Raw genomic sequence first — 18109 nt, forward strand, 5'->3', positions numbered from 1 at the left:
ACAACAATCGAAATGGGTTCAAAATAACAACTCTCTCACAACCAAAAACACTTACACAAAGTCACAAACACAATATACAGACATTCACATTCGTTTGGGGGCTCCACACTATCCGGTGTAGCGTGTGTGTGCAAAAAGTCTACGCGCTCAACATTTACCGCTCCCCCGCCACTCTTAATTTTTACCGTTCAAAATGTTTTGGACGGTTCAAATTTAAAAAAAAAAAAACTCTTTCAGGTAGAATTTTTTTAAAATTCGGACTATTGATTACCGAAACAGACGATGAAATGTTGAGTAGTGAAATGTGTGGGTCTCAACATGAATATAAGTGTATGTGTAAAAGTGTTTGTGTGGTTGTAGAATTTTTGCCAAAATATACGGAGATAGACAAAAAAAAATAAAAATAAACCTATTCTTGCAAAATAATTGGAGATAAACATCTAAAAATCATTTTTCTGAAAATTAATTTTGTAAAAGTTGGTTTGGAAGCCCTCGATCTCACTAAAATTGCAATCTGGCACCGTAAACTTCACTTTCTTTCCTGCAAAAGAAACTGATGCGAAAGAAATTTTCCCACCAAACGAACGAGCTGAGAATCTGTCTTGTGCTCAATGCCTCCTCTGAAGAAGATAAAGAAATCGAAACGGGATGCCAAGAAACTGAAGAAACGGAGAAGCGTAAGCGTAGTTCCCACTGACAGTAAAGCAGCCAATGACTCCGACTGGTGGGATAGTTTTTGGCACAAGAACTCTCCAACCTTAGGTTCTCTTTCTCCCTTCTTTCTTGTTTCATTTCGTAGTTAATTGGATAAACTTCGTATGTGCTTGTATTTTTGCATTTATTCATGTTGGGTCTCTGAGTTTAGTTCTAGGGTTTCATTATAATTCGTTCTCTTTCTATTGGGTTTTATTTGAGCAAACTCTTGATAGCTATCAAACTCTTATGGGTGACCAGCTTTAATTGGGCTCCCGCTAGTAGACGGTGGAATTGATCCCGGGATTAGGCTAGCCCAGAATCAGTGAGGTGCGCGTAGGTCTGGACACTTGAGTCATCAAAAGCAGATCATGACTTGCTTATGATCTTGATTTTTAGCTAGTTCACATTTGTTTCTTCTGGAACTCTCTCTCGTTTTTAATAGATTTTAACGTTACTCAGATTTTTATTATTGAAGAAACGGCAAGGACATCTTGTTTATCTGTGTAGATATGTAGACGAACAGACCAAATAGATGGATAGACAGACAGACAAAATAGATAGATTGATTGATGAGGTTCCTATACCCAGAATTCAAATGCAGAAAAGCATCCGAAAAAGTGTAGATTCAACCTAGTGTGGCTATAGCCATAGCATATTTTGTCCATACTCTGACATTTCTTGTCCATTTTCTGTGGTTTAATAGCTCTATGTATGCCTTTGTAGCTGTGTGCATAGGATCGTATTTACAGTTTTTCCTTATTTGTGCGAATTGAATTTGCAGAGTCACCAGTACCTTTTGATGAGGCAGAAGGATTCAAATATTTCTTTCGCATATCGAAGAAAACATTTGATTACATATGTTCACTTGTCCGAGAAGATCTTATTTCGAGACCGCCTTCTGGTCTCATCAACATTGAGGGGAGGCTGCTCAGTGTTGAGAAACAAGTTGCTATTGCCCTACGAAGGTTGGCCTCTGGGGAGTCCCAAGTTTCAGTGGGAGCCTCCTTTGGAGTTGGCCAGTCCACAGTATCCCAGGTAACTTGGCGATTCATTGAAGCGTTAGAAGAGCGTGCCAAGCACCATCTCAAGTGGCCTGATCCTGTTAGAATGGAGGAAATTAAGTCCAAATTTAAGGCATCTTTTGGATTGCCCAGTTGTTGTGGGGCCATAGATGCAACCCATATTGTCATGACCCTTCCAGCAGTTGAAACTTCAGATGACTGGTGTGACCAGGAGAAAAACTACAGCATGTTTTTGCAAGGAATAGTTGATGGTGATATGAGATTTCTTGATATTGTGACTGGTTGGCCTGGGGGTATGCCTATTTCTAGACTACTGAAGTTTTCGGGATTTTACAAACTCTGTGATGGTGGCCATCGCTTGAATGGAAATGCAATAACGACTCCCGACGGAGCACAGATTAAAGAATATATTGTGGGTGGAGTTAATTACCCTCTTCTTCCATGGCTCATTACACCTTATGAAAGTGGTGACGTCTCAACCGAGGTATCGGATTTCAATAGAATGCATGAGGCTGCTAGGTCGCTTGCAGTGAAAGCATTGTCACAGTTAAAGGGAAGTTGGAGAATCCTTAGTAAGGTTATGTGGAGACCAGATAAGCAGAAATTGCCGAGTGTTATCTTGGTCTGTTGTTTACTTCACAATATTATTATCGACAGTGGAGACAATTTACGTGCAGATGTTGCCTTATCTGGTCACCATGATTCGGGCTATGTCGAACAGTGCTGTAAGCAAGTTGATCCATTGGGGAAAACCAAGAGGGAAGACTTGGTTAAACACTTGCAGCTTAGCAAACAGAATGCTCTGCCCAATTAGTTTGCTTCCCATTGGACTTTCAAGGCCAATTGCGGTCATTTTGGTCTAGCTTAGTTTTCAGTCAGATCATCGTTCTTCAACTGTAATATAAACTGTGCTTTCATGTTGGATTTGATGAAATTTGAAAAAGTCGCTAGTCTTGGTAACCAAACCATCATTTGATCTGCTGGTTTTAATGTGAATTGTGGTTTATTTTACAGATTGCTAGTTTTTGGCTGAAATTTTATCGCATTCTTGGTTGGTAGGTTTTGTTGACAATGTGACAGAGAAGCCCTAGCAAAACAGTTAGATCCTCAAGAGTTGATGCAGGAGCTGTATCTGGTGTTTTTGTCCAAAAGACCAAGAACCGATATTCTATTCCCAGATGCCTGCTCCCGATAAACAGGAGTCTATGTCAGGTGCTGGCACAGGAAACAATCTGCAGTTCGTATAGAGGCGTGGTCTTTGTTCTTTTCAGGAGACAATTGCCAGGCCTATGTTAATTTGGCCAACCTATTTCCCTTGGTTTTTGATACACTCCTGTAACCTTTGATTGTGGAGCTAATATTCCTGAACTGGGGTTTTGGAAGAATTGGGATTGGTTTGGTAATTTACACTGATATTGCCCTACTGCCAAAATCAGCATGTTTCTTCTGCCCATGGAGATTCTGAATTTAGCTTGATGTGAAGGTTCAATAAAATCAATACCACTCGAATGACTTTGCTTAATAATTGAGAGGGGGCTTTCACTTTTTGGCACGCTTTAGTCCCTATGGCAAATTGTCATTCCGACTTGAATGTAACAAAATGCAGCATACGAAACCGGTAAGAAGTAAGAACAAGATTCTTAAAATTGTAGCAGAAAAAGGATTGATTTATGACGAAGCAGAGTTCCCAGACAAGATCAAAATTATTATCGTAAACTACAAAAAACAAAAGGAAACAAGCTCTCCTCAAGAGAAGCTTCTTATGATAGATAGGGCCTGACATATACAGCAGTTTCCCTGAACTATAGAAAGACAAAATCCTGCGATCAAACCAAAAAAACCCATAGTATTAAGTCTTGAAATAACTCTAGAGGGAACATTATACACAACACGAAAAAAGAAAAGAAAAAAGAAGAGCTCTACTGTTGTGCCGGGAAGATATATATAATAACTCAGTCTCCCCTCGTTGAAGGCTGGACACAAGCACAAAAAGCCGATCGCTTTTTCTTGTTGATGTTTCTCCCACCACCGTATAAATAGTCGCGTAGCAGAATCCTTCTCTTTGCTTCCGCGATTCTAGCCTTTGCTTTGAGCTCCTTTTCGCTTTCATCATCAAGTTTCAGCAAAACAAACTGTATTTTCTGTACTTCCAACTGCAACCGCCCAATTTTCTCAGACACTCTTCGCGCTTGTTCTGAAATCCTCCTCCTCCTGGCATTTCCACTCTCTTCTGAGTCCATCCCAGGTTTAGCATCAGCAGCAGAAAAGAATCCGTCTTCAACACTCTTCATCAATTTCCCATTAAGATCGAAAAACTTCATTATGGCCTCCTCAGCTTCTACCAGCTGCTCCTTCAGTGTATCACGATCGACGGTATCCTTACCCTCCTTTCCCTTTTTGCCCTTCTCAGTAATCTCCATTTTCCTCTTCAAATCTTGTACTGTGATTTGAAGGTTTGTCAATCTCTGCACATCAGAATTAAGCCTTTCCAACACCTTGGTCTTGTTAATTTCTCGACGGGGCTGCGAAAACGTCCTTGCAATCTCTAATTTGTCCACACCCAACTCCTTTTCAACCATTATTTCTGAATTGACTTTTTTACCCTTCTCTTGCTTTCCCTTCCCAACGGTAAGATCAATGCTTCCATCCTCATCAGCAGCATCCCATGACTCGAACCTCTGACTATCAGACCTCTGACTATCAGCATTATCCCATGACCCAAGCTTCTGACTACCAGCATTGAGCCTCTCTCTCTTGCTTACCCCATAGGATGAACATTCGGATATCTGATCGAGTACAATGTCCTTTGTCAGAAGTCCATTCTCCGATTCAGAGATCTCATGTGGTCGCTTGACATTTTCTGGGTTTGAGCCACCTTTCAATTTTAACTCTTCAATCTGTCTCATTGCAGCCTCTAGCTTGGTATTAGCGCTGATGTTTTCCTTTGTCACGAGCTTTTCTATTGCAATCAGTGCTTTCTCAACAACTTTGACCCTTTTTTGCAAACCCAGAAACTCTGACAATTCATCTGGAATCTTTTGATCTGCACTCAATTGTTCACCGTATTCAACATGATGATGGCTCGCCAATTCAGTATCCTGGAAGAAAGAAGTTCGAAAAATTACTTGCAGCAGTTAGACCAGAAAATTATCTCGACTACCTTTTTGGCTTACAATGGATGGCTGAAGCCAGAAAGTGAGAAACTAAGCAATCACTAGTGTGTAAATGGTTTAGCATACACACGTTTTATGCTCTGGGATTTATCTAGGTACTGGATTAGACTCGAGTAAATCATAAAACTGTTGGCATATTCCTTGGTCCAAAATGCGCAATCTTTGTACTAGCATGTGCAACTTCACTGATGTTGAACTCTCTAACGAATTATTTTAATTTAAAAGTCAATAGACTAGCTATGTCTAAAGGAACTTACATGGAACCAGGCATGTAACTATGCAAGGAATTCATATGCCAAAACTCAAACAACTAGAAAGAGTGCTTGGGATTTTAGGCTCGATGACATGACCAACCGACCAGTGGTATGGCTCCAAAAGACACTATTTCTCTGGCAACCTGCCGACCAAAATATCAACACAACCTATACAACTAGTCAACTACAGCTTTTTGAAGGAGGTTCAAGGTAGAAGATTACAGAAATGCATACTCAGACATACAAATTGGTTGTCAACAAAGAAGTAAAAGACAAAAGACCCAATAGTGAGGAAAGATGCCACAAGCAGCAGTTGCCCTTGTAGATTTAATGCGTCAGTTAAATTCAAATATTCATACGAATCAACAGTGTACCTTAACTTTCTCGTCGTTGGTCTCCTGAAGCTCTCTATGCAAACAGACAAGGTTCTCCAGGGAAGATATGCAATCCTTCAAAGAATTGATGGCAGGGGCATATGCAGCCAACTGAGCTTTAAGCACTCCATTTTCACCTTCCAAAGTGCTCTTTCTTTCTTCAAGCAGTTCTATGTGCGCATCTTTGGAAGCAGTTCCATCTTCAAGGCTTTTGCATGCTTCAGTGAGCTCAACAACCTTTCCTTCTAACACAGCCAGCAAGACAGTGGAGATCTGCACTTCACCAAAACACTTTGTGACCTCATCATGTTCCATTTTCATATCCTCCACTACTTTTTGCAACTCAGATTTCTCGTTTTCCATGGCAGTAAGCTTGCATTCTGCTTCGAAAAGTTTGACATCCTTTTGACTCAACAGATTCTTGCCACTTGCAATTTCATCATTCAACTGAGCACTGACAAATCTAACTGTTCTCAACTCATCCTCCGAGTTCTTCAACCGCTCCTTCAGATGAAAATTTTCATTTTCCACCTCTACCAATTTTCCTCCTATTGTTCTCAGATTGGCCTCAAGGGCACTATTGACACCATGAAGTTTGTCTAGATCTTCACCAACCTCTTTCAGTTCAAGAGATTTCTCATTAATAACATTCTGGAAAATCAAAGAGAGGGTGCTCAGAGACAATATCTCACCAATGATAGAAAAATTTTCCCCTTCAAGAGTACGATTTTTCCCCTCCAAGTTCGAGAGTTCCTTTGTCAAGGTTCTCTTTTCTTCAAGTGCATTTAAGTTCTCCTTCTGTAAATTCTGGCAAGCCCCATGCATATCTGAGAACTCCCCATGAAGATTCTCTAGCTCAGTTGTTAGTACTTCCTCTTTTTGGTCCCTCTCCCTCAGTCTTAATCGAAGTTCTTCATTCATTTCAAGAAGCTTGTTTGCCTCAAACTGCAATGCAGACAACTGTTCATTCTTGATTCCAAGTTCCTTATCAAGCCAGTTTCTTTCCGTTTCAAGGGTTGTTGCTTCCAATTTTAGATGCCCAAGCACCGTTACAAGAACCGACATCTCAATCGCCAGCTGTTGATTTTCATTCTTTGTATCTTCAAGTTTGCTTAGCATGTGGTTCCAATAAGTTTGGTCCTTCCCAATCTTATCTTCACACCCATGATCTAGATGAATGTCGAAAGCTCTCAACAGCTCAAACATCCCAATCCTAAATCTACTGGTTTGATCAGACAAGGATTTCACTTCCACCTGTTGCTCAAGATTCTCACGCTCTAATTCAGAGATCAGCTTTTCTGACAATTTGGATTCCTCCAGGAGCTTCTGAAACTCAATTGACAGAGACTGGCTCTTTTGTTCCAGATCACGTACGCATCTCTGCAAAATGAAAATCTCAAGCTGGTATTTCATGGATTTATCTAGCTCTTCTTCGAAATCTCTCCTCCTGCTGTGACCTTCTTCTTGTAAGAGACATATCTGGTTTGTCATAAAAGCCAACTGTGTCTCACTCATTTGGGCAAAACTCAAATTTTCTTGCTTTTCCAAATCCAAGGAAACACGTAGTTCTTCTATTTCACGAAGTTTGGACTCTTTCTCTTCCTCCAGAGCTGAGTATTTTTCTTCTAATTCTCTATATCTTTTGTCAAGGTCTTCTAATCTTAGCCGAGTCATTTCCACCTGAGAAACTAAGGTAACCTTCTCATGAATAAGACCAGACTTCTCATTTTCAAGCAACTGGCATGAATCTTCCACGCTTTTTGATCTTATCTTCAACCCTTCAAGTTCATCTTGTGCATCCGAAAGGGAATTCCCCAGAAAGGTGTTTTCATCAGAGAGTTTCCCCAAATTCCCAGTTGTCATCTGTAACTGAGTCATTACAGTTGCCTTCTCAGAAACAAGATTAGATTTTTCTTCCAGAAGAGATTGCAAGGACTCTTCCAGTGCAATTATCTTGCTTTTAGCCATTTCTAACTCAGCACAAGCATCTGAAAGTGACTTCTCCAAAAGGGCATTTTTCTCAATAAGCTGTTCCATGACTTCCAACTTCTCCAAAAGGGCTACTTTCTCACTTCTTTCTATCTCCCATTTTTCCTTCAGGCTCGCATTCTCGCCCTGCAGCTCCTTAACTGATGATTCAAAATTCTCTGTGCTGAAGCCTACTGCCTTAACCTGGTCCATCGTAGCCTGGTGATTCCAGTTCAGCTCCTTCAATTCCTCCTTAAGACAGTAAATCTCTTGTTGAAGAGCATTCCTTTGATCCACCCGGAGCTCAACCTCCTCTTGGAGTTTCCCTTGGGTATCCCTCAAGCCAAATATCTCATTTTGCATATCTTTTATCGACATTGTTGAAGACAAGTTAATCTCATTGAGGCTCTTGTTCTCCTCCTTAAGCTTCATGGTTTCATCCTTCAAACTGCAATTATGAGTTTCAGCATCCCTCAAGAGTAGGGCCCCATTCTGGAGCTCGGCAGCCAGAGTCCTCAAGTCTTCCTGAGTTTGACAGTGCAAATGCTGTAAAGTTTGGAAAGCAGTTTCAGCCTCCACAAACCGCAATCGCTCTTCTTGCAAGCATGCCCACAATCTTCCTAACTCCTTCTGCTTCTCCATAAGTTCTTCGCTTTGACCATTCACTTTCACGACCAAAGATTCCAACTCGGAGTGAAGAGACTGATTCGATCTTTCCAACAGAGCACATTGTTCTTCTGCACCCTTCAACTTAGCAACCCCACTTTCTATTTCCCCATTAAGCCTTTTTGCCTCCTCTTGAGCGAAAATGATTTTACTCTCTAGACTTGAAATAGTCTCCAAGCACTTCTGGTACTGAATAGCAGCAGATTCCTTCTCTTCAGTCAACTTCACAAGAGCTTGCTTTATGGTTTCTACTTCCATTTCAGCTTTGTTAGCTCTTTCACAAAGCCTTTTAGCATCCTCGTCGGCAAGCAGTAACTTGTTCTCCAAACTCGAAATCGTCTCCAAAGATTGTTTTTGTTGGTCAAGGTCTTGCTTTAGGGCTTGAGCTTCGTTTTCAGCTTTGAGGGCCCTCTCTTTGAGCTCCCCTGCATCTTCTTTGGCATGAGAAAGAATGTTTTCCAGATTGGCAATTCTTTCTAAACACTGCTGGTACTGAGCGAGGCTAGCTTCTTTTTCAGCTTCTAATTTAGCAAGAGCTTCCTTCAATGTTTGAACTTCACCTTCGGCTATGTTTGCTCGTTCATTAAGCGCTTTAGAATCCTCATGCGCACGAGATATATTGGACTCTAGCTCAGACAATTTCTCCAAACTCTGTTGGTAATGAGCTAACCCAGCATCCTTTTCAGCTTCTAATTTGGCAAGGGTTTCCTTTAATGCTTGAATTTCCTTCTCACATTTCCCCACCGGCACAGACTCAGAAAAGTCTCGATTTTGGGTCATTGTTTCTTCTGCCTCATGAAAATTGAGTCCTTTTCTCACCCTTCCAGACCCAAATATGTCATTGAACTGTTTCAAACCCTTTCTATTCCGTACTGAATCGGATTCATCAGTGAAAGCCCCGTTCTTCTTTAGAGCATGAAAAGGAGATGGAGTCAGTCCTGAAGCATCCTTATGGAGATCATCAGGATCAAAAAATGCATGCATTGGGGGTGGCATATCAGGCGTACGGGGATCCGTCTCAGAATCATCAAACGGGCCTTGATTTGGAAACACTTCTGCCATAGTCCTGTGGGCCTGCCGAAGCACCCCAGTTGCATTATCGTATCTTTCAGCCAATGCACGATATGCTCTGTAGAATTCTTCAACCAGTTTCATAAGCTCTGGACGTTTCTTGTAGTACATCTCCGCCCTCCTTGCAAAGGAATCAGCATCCTCTTCAATAAGTTTGATCATAGCTTTCACTTTGGCATCCATATCTGTACAAACCAAAAATCAAGAAACTATTTAGAGGGATCACAGCATGGTGAAGGAAAACAATACAAAATGAATGAATTGCAAGATTGCAAAATTGTGAGGCATGACTTGGAAAACATGGAGATGGAAAAAAAAAACTCCCACATATCCTAGAAACTACGCAACAGGAAATCTCAATTCCAGTTACTACATTACATGTGGTCTGACAATGTCATCAGTCAGACAAATTGAAGTATCATATCAGTCAACAAAATATTAGCCATAGACAATTCACCAGAACGAACATAGTTTATCACAACTTTTTTTATCCATTTAGATAGCATTATTGGTTTAAGTAAGGTTGAACTGAAAACATTTGAAATAAGGTCACATCTGATGGTGCAACCACAGGATCGAAATCCATAATGATGAAGCAACGACAGGTCACATCTGGATGCCAAGCTAGTAAGTCCCACACTAAGAGGCTGACAAATTTGTAGTACAGGATCAAAATTCAGTGTGACACTTAAAAGATACTATTAAGGTATCAGCTTTTCCTTATCTAGGGCAAAGGAATTCAAACTTGTACTCAGGCAACCACACAGTGAGACCAAATAATCACCTCCGGTTCAATTAGTTCTTTTATAGCACTACACCACTTCCATCCCTGATTATCTTTGGTACATACTAGCCAGCACTGATTTTGATATTACACAAATTACTGCTAGTCTTCCAGATAATAGTCAATTAAAGTTAAAGCAATTTGGGAATAATCTTGGTTGGATTTACTAGCTGTTCTACAAATAACATCATGTAAGTATGCATCTATAGGCTATAAATCACATTTTTAGAAGAAGATCTACAGAAACAATTTTTATACTTCTTGGTACACGTATAAACAACATTTTGCACAGGCGCATCAATTGTATCACATGTTGAGACAATGCTTAGAGGTAGAACTAAGCAAATAGGTCACTGAATGAGTGTGCAACGTAAGCCGCTGTCATCATGGTTTAGCTAGATATGACAGATTGCACACAATCAATAATCATGTGAGATTCGTGGACAGAAAGAGCAATGTTTAATGTAAGCATCTGCCATCATGATTTAGCTAGATATTCATATAATACATTTGAAATGAACATAATCATTTGAGTATAGTGAACAGACACATCATGTGCTATAAGAACCAAAATCCTACGAAAAACAAAAAAAAAGAAGAAGATGAAATTCGCAGCTTGCCAGATGCCTCCTTTCAAACAACTATAAATCCCACAAAAACCATTTCAACTATGAAATCATCTTTCAATAACCTGAATCTGGACAGAAAGCTATACCTGTAAGATTCTCCTGAAGCCATTTCGAATTTTTGGGGCTTATGTGGCTATCCCACCACCAAGAATACATGCGTCTAGATTCCGGATGTTTGAAGGATGCCATGACTCCAAACAGATGCTGTAAACCTCGAATACCAACCGCGCGAAAGCTCAATTCACCAATACAGAACCCAAGTAACTGACCCAACTACCACCAGATGTCTAAAAATGCTTTGACAACCCAACTGCCAATTACTGAACAGAATCAAGTTTTCAAGCTCCCCTCCTTTTACCTAGTAAAAATATTTAACAAAAATCAGTTCCAGAAATCCATAGAGAGACATATAGAGACCATGATAGAAAGAGCATAATTCAGTGTGCAAATTACCTAACAGAAACCAAAACCAAAAGCAGAAATCACGTACTACCAAAGAGTTGTTGCCTTCAGTTCACAGATTAGTCAATAAGTTACCTGATCAAGCACACCACAAATCAGTACAAAAGGTTATATATAATCAGAATTTCTTTTCTTTTTTCCTTTTCTGCCATGTGATCAACCGTTAACCGTTGGACTACATACTGGGTTCAGATGATCAGAATTCACCCAGAATTTCTAGAAATTACAACAACAAAAAAAAACAAGATGCTTCATAGGAAATTGAGTATTTTGAACAGCAGAAACGACTTATGTACGATCAAGCAAAAGTGAAACAGTATACTTCATAAGATCACAGACCCACAAGAATTATGAAAAAGTAATCAAAACCCAAAAGACAAAAGCCGTGATTAAGTAAATCTAAAGGAGAAGGAACCAAGAAACCGTGCAAAGTACGCATGTATACATGTATCTACACATATACAGAGATGTACTGATGTACACGCAAATAGAAATACGCCTACCAGAACAAAGTCTGTCTTTCTTTTTCTTTTCTTTTTTTTGGCACTCACCAGAACAAATCAATACTGGGTATTTGATTTGCAGCTGTAGGAAGCGTCTCCAGCTGCTCTGCCTTTCTTATCACCCCATTGACGGATCTGACTTCTCTCTCTAAAAAGTCCCTCTTTCTTTCTCTCTCCATATGTAGAATCTTTTTGGGGTTCTATGCTGTGCTGTTCTAGCAAGGTTGGAGGAGCCTTTGTGGAACTGTCGAATGGGAAAGAAGGGCTAAAGAAACAAGTAGGAGTACAAAATAAGGAAAGAAAACAGGCTTAATTACAGCATATTTCCTTTCTAATGCCTCTCTCAAAATCTTTTTGCCAATAGTAACTCCAATGAGATTTATGGAATCATTAAATTTCGAAGGAGACTATTCGCAGCCCCGTATTTTTTTCTTAGCCCGTTAAATTTTTTAATTATACTCGACAGTTAGTTACCGAAATTGAGATACATTTTCAGCATACAATTACCTAAATATAATTAACAGCTATTTACCGAAAATGTATGTTCGGCAGTTGTTTACCGAAGGATGAACATATTTTCGACATGTAGTTACCGAAATATAATTTTGTTTTCAACAGCTATTTACCGAAATGTTATGTATGATTTTCAACAACTATTTACTGAAATGTAGTGGACTAAGGGAGAAAATACGGGACTGCAAATAGTCGCCCCATGAATTTCGTAGTTAATGTACAATGTGTGTTTTATTTATTTATTTCTGAAAAAGATGAAAAGACAGGTCTGCCCTTGGTTAGAATATCGAAACTGTTGGTAATTCCAGAGGTTGGACTGCCCCCCACCAATGTTGGTGGTCAAATTTCTAAGGAACATTATTTTAACAAACAAAATCTCATAATGCTTTTAAAATATGTTTTGAGAGGTGTGACGATATGATTAGGACACAAGTTGTTTTTAAGAGTATCTTAAGAAGAAAATATATGATTAATACAGAACTTTCAAGTATTGATTACGAATGTTGCTTTTTTTATTCAATAAATTGAAAAAATGCAAGATGGTAGATTTGATTTTCCCCCAGTGGAAGTGATAACGAATTTTTAAACGGAAGTTAGTTTTATTTTCCCATTACAAGTGAGTCAACTTAATTTCAAATTTTAAAATTAATCCACGCGAAATGGTGTATATGTATATGTATACATACACACACATGCATATATAGAGTCCGGATCTTATAAGGGATTCTGCACGGTCTTACCGTGCGAGACTCCCCTTTCCTAATCGAATTGCGACGATCCGAGCCGCTCAAAGTGATCAAAACGTGATTTTAAGGGTACCCTTACGAAATCAGAAAAAAAAATGATCGGGAAGAACTTGATCCGAACAGTTTTTTATTGAACGGTTCAGTAAAAAACTGCTCGGATCAAGCCCTTTCCTATTATTTTTTTTGCTGATTTCTAACGGGGACCCTTAAAATCATATTCTGAAAACATTGAGCGGCTTGGATCGTCGCAATTCGATCAGGAAAGGGGAGTCCCGTGCGGTAAGGCCGTACACACACACTTAAGCTAGGTAAATATGTTAAAAAGAGAAACAATAAATCATCAAGGCAAAAGCCAATCCAAGGCCCTCCTAAATAACTGCTTAATAAACAAATAAAACAGTTTAGGCCCACCCCAAATAAAATGACAAAAAGTATCATTGAATTTCAGCTACCCTGGTGTAAGACACAAACTTGATGCATCATCTTGAGCTGGCCCTGGTCCTATCATCATCCAATAAATGGATCCACAAATTACCAGGTACCCATATTCCAATTCTGCCACGACCATCTACTCGCTTAGATCTGATCCACCCTCCACTTATACGAATGTGTCTGATGGATTCGACTCAGTGCTGATTTGTTGTGGCTTTTCTTCGTTTATTTGTTTTATTTTTGTTTTATTCTGGAATAATTGTTACTGTAGTTGTAATCTTTTTGTTTTAATATAAATGGTATGATCTTTCGCTAAAATTTTTTTTTTGCCACGACCAAGAAAATTTGATAAAAATATTCTACAAGGGCTCTCTGTCAGGATGATTTTCAAGCTTTTATTTCAAGACTCGATCACTATTTTTGAAAATAGCGTTTTAGTTTTTTTTAATATTCAGAGACGGAACTAAAATTTTAAGTAACACCTGTCTGTGAGGAAAAAAGAAATACTACAAAAAAGATGAAAAGGGCCCTGCCTAAAATCCATACTGTCCCACAATCTCTGGAAGGAATTAATACTACCGTTATGTTACCGATTTCCTGTTTTAAGAAATCATTCTAGACTATTGTCAACGTCCACATACGGGTGTTATTTCCAGCGATGCTATCCGCAGAGACGATTTGCAGAGAACTACGCATAGAAAAAGGCGTTTGGCTTCATTTCGGGTCCCGAAAAAATCTAGAAAAATATCCATAAATTTTTAAATATTATTTTTTATGGGGCCCTGTAAAAAAATCAGCTCCAGCGGATATCGATAAGTATTACTTTTGGATTCGTAGGTGCGACCTACGAATCCAAAAGTAATACTTATCGATATCCGCTGGAGCTGATTTTTTTACAGGGCCCCATAAAAATAATATTCAAAAATTTATGGATATTTTTCTAGATTTTTTCGGGACCCGAAATGAAGCCAAACGGGTTTTTCTCTGCGTGGTTCTCTGCAAATCGTCTCTGCTGTTAGAATTTTTGTATTTTCCAGTATGTTCCAGGTATTAAATTATGTTAATGATCTCTGTTTTTTTGAACGGCATGTTAATGATCTCTGTATTGACCATCTCGGGTGCTATTAACTCCTTCAGGTCGGCATACATAGCATTTGTTCCGATTTCAAGTGAGGTTTCCGCTAGTGTACAGCGGATCTCTGACGGTCTTCATAAATTAGTTAAGGTGTGCATAAACCGACCCAATGAGAAAAAATGGGTAGGGGAAACCCAGCCTTTAATAACCTTTCCCAAATTAAATCATGGCATTCACTTACGTAATAATCACACCACGTTTGGTATTCAAAAACGAATGAATACGTGGGCATAGTTGACACGCTGTGCCAGCCTTTGAAAAGTAGACTTGGGAGTTGGGTCGGTTTTGGCGGTGGCTGTGTGGACCCTAACAAAAATTCTACTACACCACGATTAGGGAGTAATTTTCAGTGGCGGGTGGGTATCACGTGGTGTTCATTCGGTACATTTGAACCATCCGATGCGATTTTGGACTGCTCGGATTTGAAGAGAAAAAAAAAAGAGAGAAAGAGGGGGGATGAGAGGAGAGAAAATATTTCAATCTGAACCGTCCAAAAGTGCATCAAACGGCTCTAGAGTGCCGAACGGGCATCACTTGGGATATACCCGCTCAGTACTGAAAAATTTCTCACGATTAGGAACCCCCGTGTATCATGACTCAGCAGCCTTATTCGACTTCACACAATGACCAAAATGCCCATGGGAAAAAAAATTCATACTACGAGCAATTTTCAGAAAGAGTGAGCAATTTTGTCGGGGCTTTGTTATGGTCTGACAGTTTCTGCTCCATCTATGATTCCAATCTTGTTGCCGGTGAACGGTCCTGATAGATCGATCATCACGTTTTTCTAGGAACTCAGTTGAAGCATGTGGTTCTTCTGGTTGTCTCATCTATTTCTCAATCTACCAATTCGAATGTATTTCTAATATTCTCATTTTGGATATAGAGTTTGCGAAGAAAAATAATTTGAGAAAATGGGTTGGGAAAATGATACGTATGTAGGAGTAGAAAACATTTGTCTGTCCATGTTTTATTAATTTAGGAACAAATAAGACTATATTGACAGGGTTTGGTATTATATGCTTTCAATCGTTAGTGTTCTTTTTGGACTCTTTGTATGAAAAAGACCCAATAGGTGAACATGATAAGAAGGTGCATTGAATTGTTGGACTGTCTGGTGTAACAATGGCAAACAAATCAATAATAGAGTTTGATTTTTATAGGAAAAGCTGGCTAGCCTATGTGGAGGCTTTTTATTTTTGGCAAACTATGTGAGGCTTTGTTTGCTAGTTAACCAAATTGCACTGAAATGGTTTTGTCGAGGATAAAGTGATAGAGCAATATGCGCACAACTTCGCAAACACAACTTCGGACACAGTTACATTTGAAACCGTTCAATACACGGAGTTGTATTTTAAGAGGAGAATTATCACTTTACTCTTGTATTTTTAAAAAGTGAAGCTGATCACACAAGGCGACCCTGTTGTATTCCTTTAGCAAATTTGAAAATTCCAATTAATTTACGAATGGAGTACAAGAGACGCAAATGGCCTCTTCAAAGTTGACGGGCCAAACTGTTCTTCGCTCAAACTATAGATCGAGGGAGTCAAAGGTGATAGTAATGGCCTTGTGGGTGTGGTTGCGAGAAACATGGAATCACTACGAATGAATGATGAAGAGAAAGGCAATAAAAGAAAAATATATGTACGAATCCCGCGAAAATATATGTGATAAAGAAGGGTGTGGGGACATCAAGTGACGGTGCTCCAAGACCAGTGGGAGTGTCATTTATCCTCGAAAGCTTTTTAAGGAGGCTCAAAACTCATCACCCACCAAACCAAACCCATTAACGAGGCAATAAAAAGGTTCATTTATCCTTGGAAGCTTTTTAAGGGGCTCAAAAGACCAATCTAGTCTAGCTATATACTATATTTAGCCCTTCTTCAGAGCTCATCACCTGACCACCTACCAAAACCCAACCCAATAACTTCGGCTATTTTCCTCTTTGTTTCCTACTCCATTGAAAGGGATGGCATAAGCATACATGTTGGTGGGCCTAATCGTAGGAAGAGTTTCATTTCATTTGGTAATTGAGTAGCTATCAATATACTCGATCCATATGTATTTTCCTTATTACTTTTTCGTTTTCGTAATTTGGTATGAAGAAGACAAAGGCCATATTTGATTTTGAGACTAATAAGTAGTGGAGTAATAACTAATGAAGACTCATTATACCATCGATCCAAGGTGATTATATATATATATATATATATATATATATATATATATATATATATATATATATATATTCACTAAAGTACTTTAACTTTCGAGAGATTGATTATGCATTTGGTGATAGTGTCCAAGGCACATAAGGTTAGAGCAACTGACCGAGCAAGTACAACAGCGACTACTTACGTATGTTAACAAGTGAACATGCATTACACGTTTTTCGTTTTAGTTAGTTAATCATGTATATCTTTCAAACAATATTCCAACGATCAAACTTAACAACTTCTTAGCAACACATCAAATTTTGGCCATTGGATAATCAAAACTATGAATCTTTTGCCAATAACCAAAACCTTCTCTCTCTCTTTCTCTCAACAATGTTTCGAAGAAAAACACTTTTAAAAGAAGTTTTTTTTTTTTTTGGCAAAAATAGTTAAAACTGTTTTTTTTTTAAACTGTCAATTTTTTTTTTCAAAAACTGTTATTTAAAAAAAAAACTCTTTTTTTCAAAAACAGCTTTTTAAAACTTTTTCGGAAAAATGTTTTTTTCAAAATAAAAGTTTTCAAAAAATTACTTTCTACTTCTAATAACATGCTTTTATTAGTTTGAAAACTATTTTTAAATTTTTTTTATACGTTGATAATTTTTAGATTTTTATAGGTTGAAAAGGTGATGTGGCAAATTTTGATTATTCAATGTTGATTATGCCACTGTGGACATCTACATTGCTAACCTTAGTAACCTCTTAAATGAATAATCAAAAGGTGATGTGACAACTTTTGTTATCCAAATTTGATTAGTCCACTGTGGATGCTCTTAGTATTGAGTGAATAGTGTGACTCAACATAAGAAGAGAGGTACTGTGCCTAATGTTAAAATCCCAAAGCTCTATTGAGTAAGTTGAATCTCTAGTTTTATGGCTGGGCTAGTTAAAACGGAGAGAAATGACCGTTTACCTATGCTGTGGGTGATACTCTTAAATTGTAGTATCAAGCTACCAAGGACGCTAAAATTCAACCTCATGGTTTTACGTTTGACAAACAAATAAAACACAATGTCAACCCAAAGAACCCTATTGCACCCAGGATAAAGGGAATGCCCCTTGTCCTATCACACATTTACGTGAAGTTCGCAATCGTGGACGACACAATAACGTGTGCTTTTGGGGCATTACACGACGGTGCCCATAAGCGCACTCGGTAAATTTTTATAGGGCAAGTGTGTTTCTCTCCCAAGGCAAAAGTGTGGAAGGAAAGAACTACATCATAGTGCTATTATGGTGTTGGGTGAAAGTGTAAACAAAGTGAGGAAAGACCCACTACAGGCCCAACCCCCACCCAACAGCCATAAGAACATCAACTGCCGATCAGCTTTTTTGACACTCTTTTAATGATGGAAGGTCCAGCCTTTAAAATGGGCTGTTGGAATAACTCCACATACGGACTAGTATTTATCATGGCTCTCTCTAGGTCGCACTGTCTTCAATTCAAGTTACGCGGCAAAAACAT

General features: G+C 38.8%; 2 protein-coding genes across 3 annotated transcripts; one reads left to right on the forward strand and one right to left on the reverse strand.

Annotated features, from left to right (window-relative positions):
• Positions 1-423: 423 nt before the first annotated feature.
• Positions 424-3150, forward strand: LOC131297980 (protein ANTAGONIST OF LIKE HETEROCHROMATIN PROTEIN 1). Of its 2 annotated transcripts, XR_009190438.1 has the most exons (3): positions 424-762; positions 1478-2674; positions 2778-3150. XR_009190438.1 is itself a non-coding variant. In XM_058323229.1 (2 exons), the coding sequence occupies exons 1-2, from the start codon at positions 612-614 to the stop codon at positions 2530-2532; spliced, it is 1206 nt and encodes a 401-aa protein (XP_058179212.1). In that variant the 5' UTR covers positions 424-611; the 3' UTR covers positions 2533-2731. The 2 variants fall into 2 exon arrangements, 1 of the variants encoding a protein (XP_058179212.1); XM_058323229.1 differs by lacking the exon at positions 2778-3150 and having other exon boundaries at positions 1478-2731.
• A 214-nt stretch (positions 3151-3364) lies between these two features.
• On the reverse strand, positions 3365-11949 carry LOC131297990 (protein NETWORKED 1D). Its single transcript, XM_058323241.1, has 5 exons — positions 11651-11949; positions 11091-11174; positions 10724-10995; positions 5520-9409; positions 3365-4816 (listed from the first exon to the last, which is right to left on the reverse strand). Exons 3-5 carry the CDS (start codon positions 10824-10826, stop codon positions 3671-3673), a joined length of 5139 nt encoding a protein of 1712 aa, XP_058179224.1. The 5' UTR covers positions 10827-10995; positions 11091-11174; positions 11651-11949; the 3' UTR covers positions 3365-3670.
• Positions 11950-18109: the final 6160 nt, after the last annotated feature.

Source organism: Rhododendron vialii, chromosome 1a, assembly GCF_030253575.1.
Source record: "Rhododendron vialii isolate Sample 1 chromosome 1a, ASM3025357v1".
Classification (NCBI taxonomy): domain Eukaryota; kingdom Viridiplantae; phylum Streptophyta; class Magnoliopsida; order Ericales; family Ericaceae; genus Rhododendron; species Rhododendron vialii.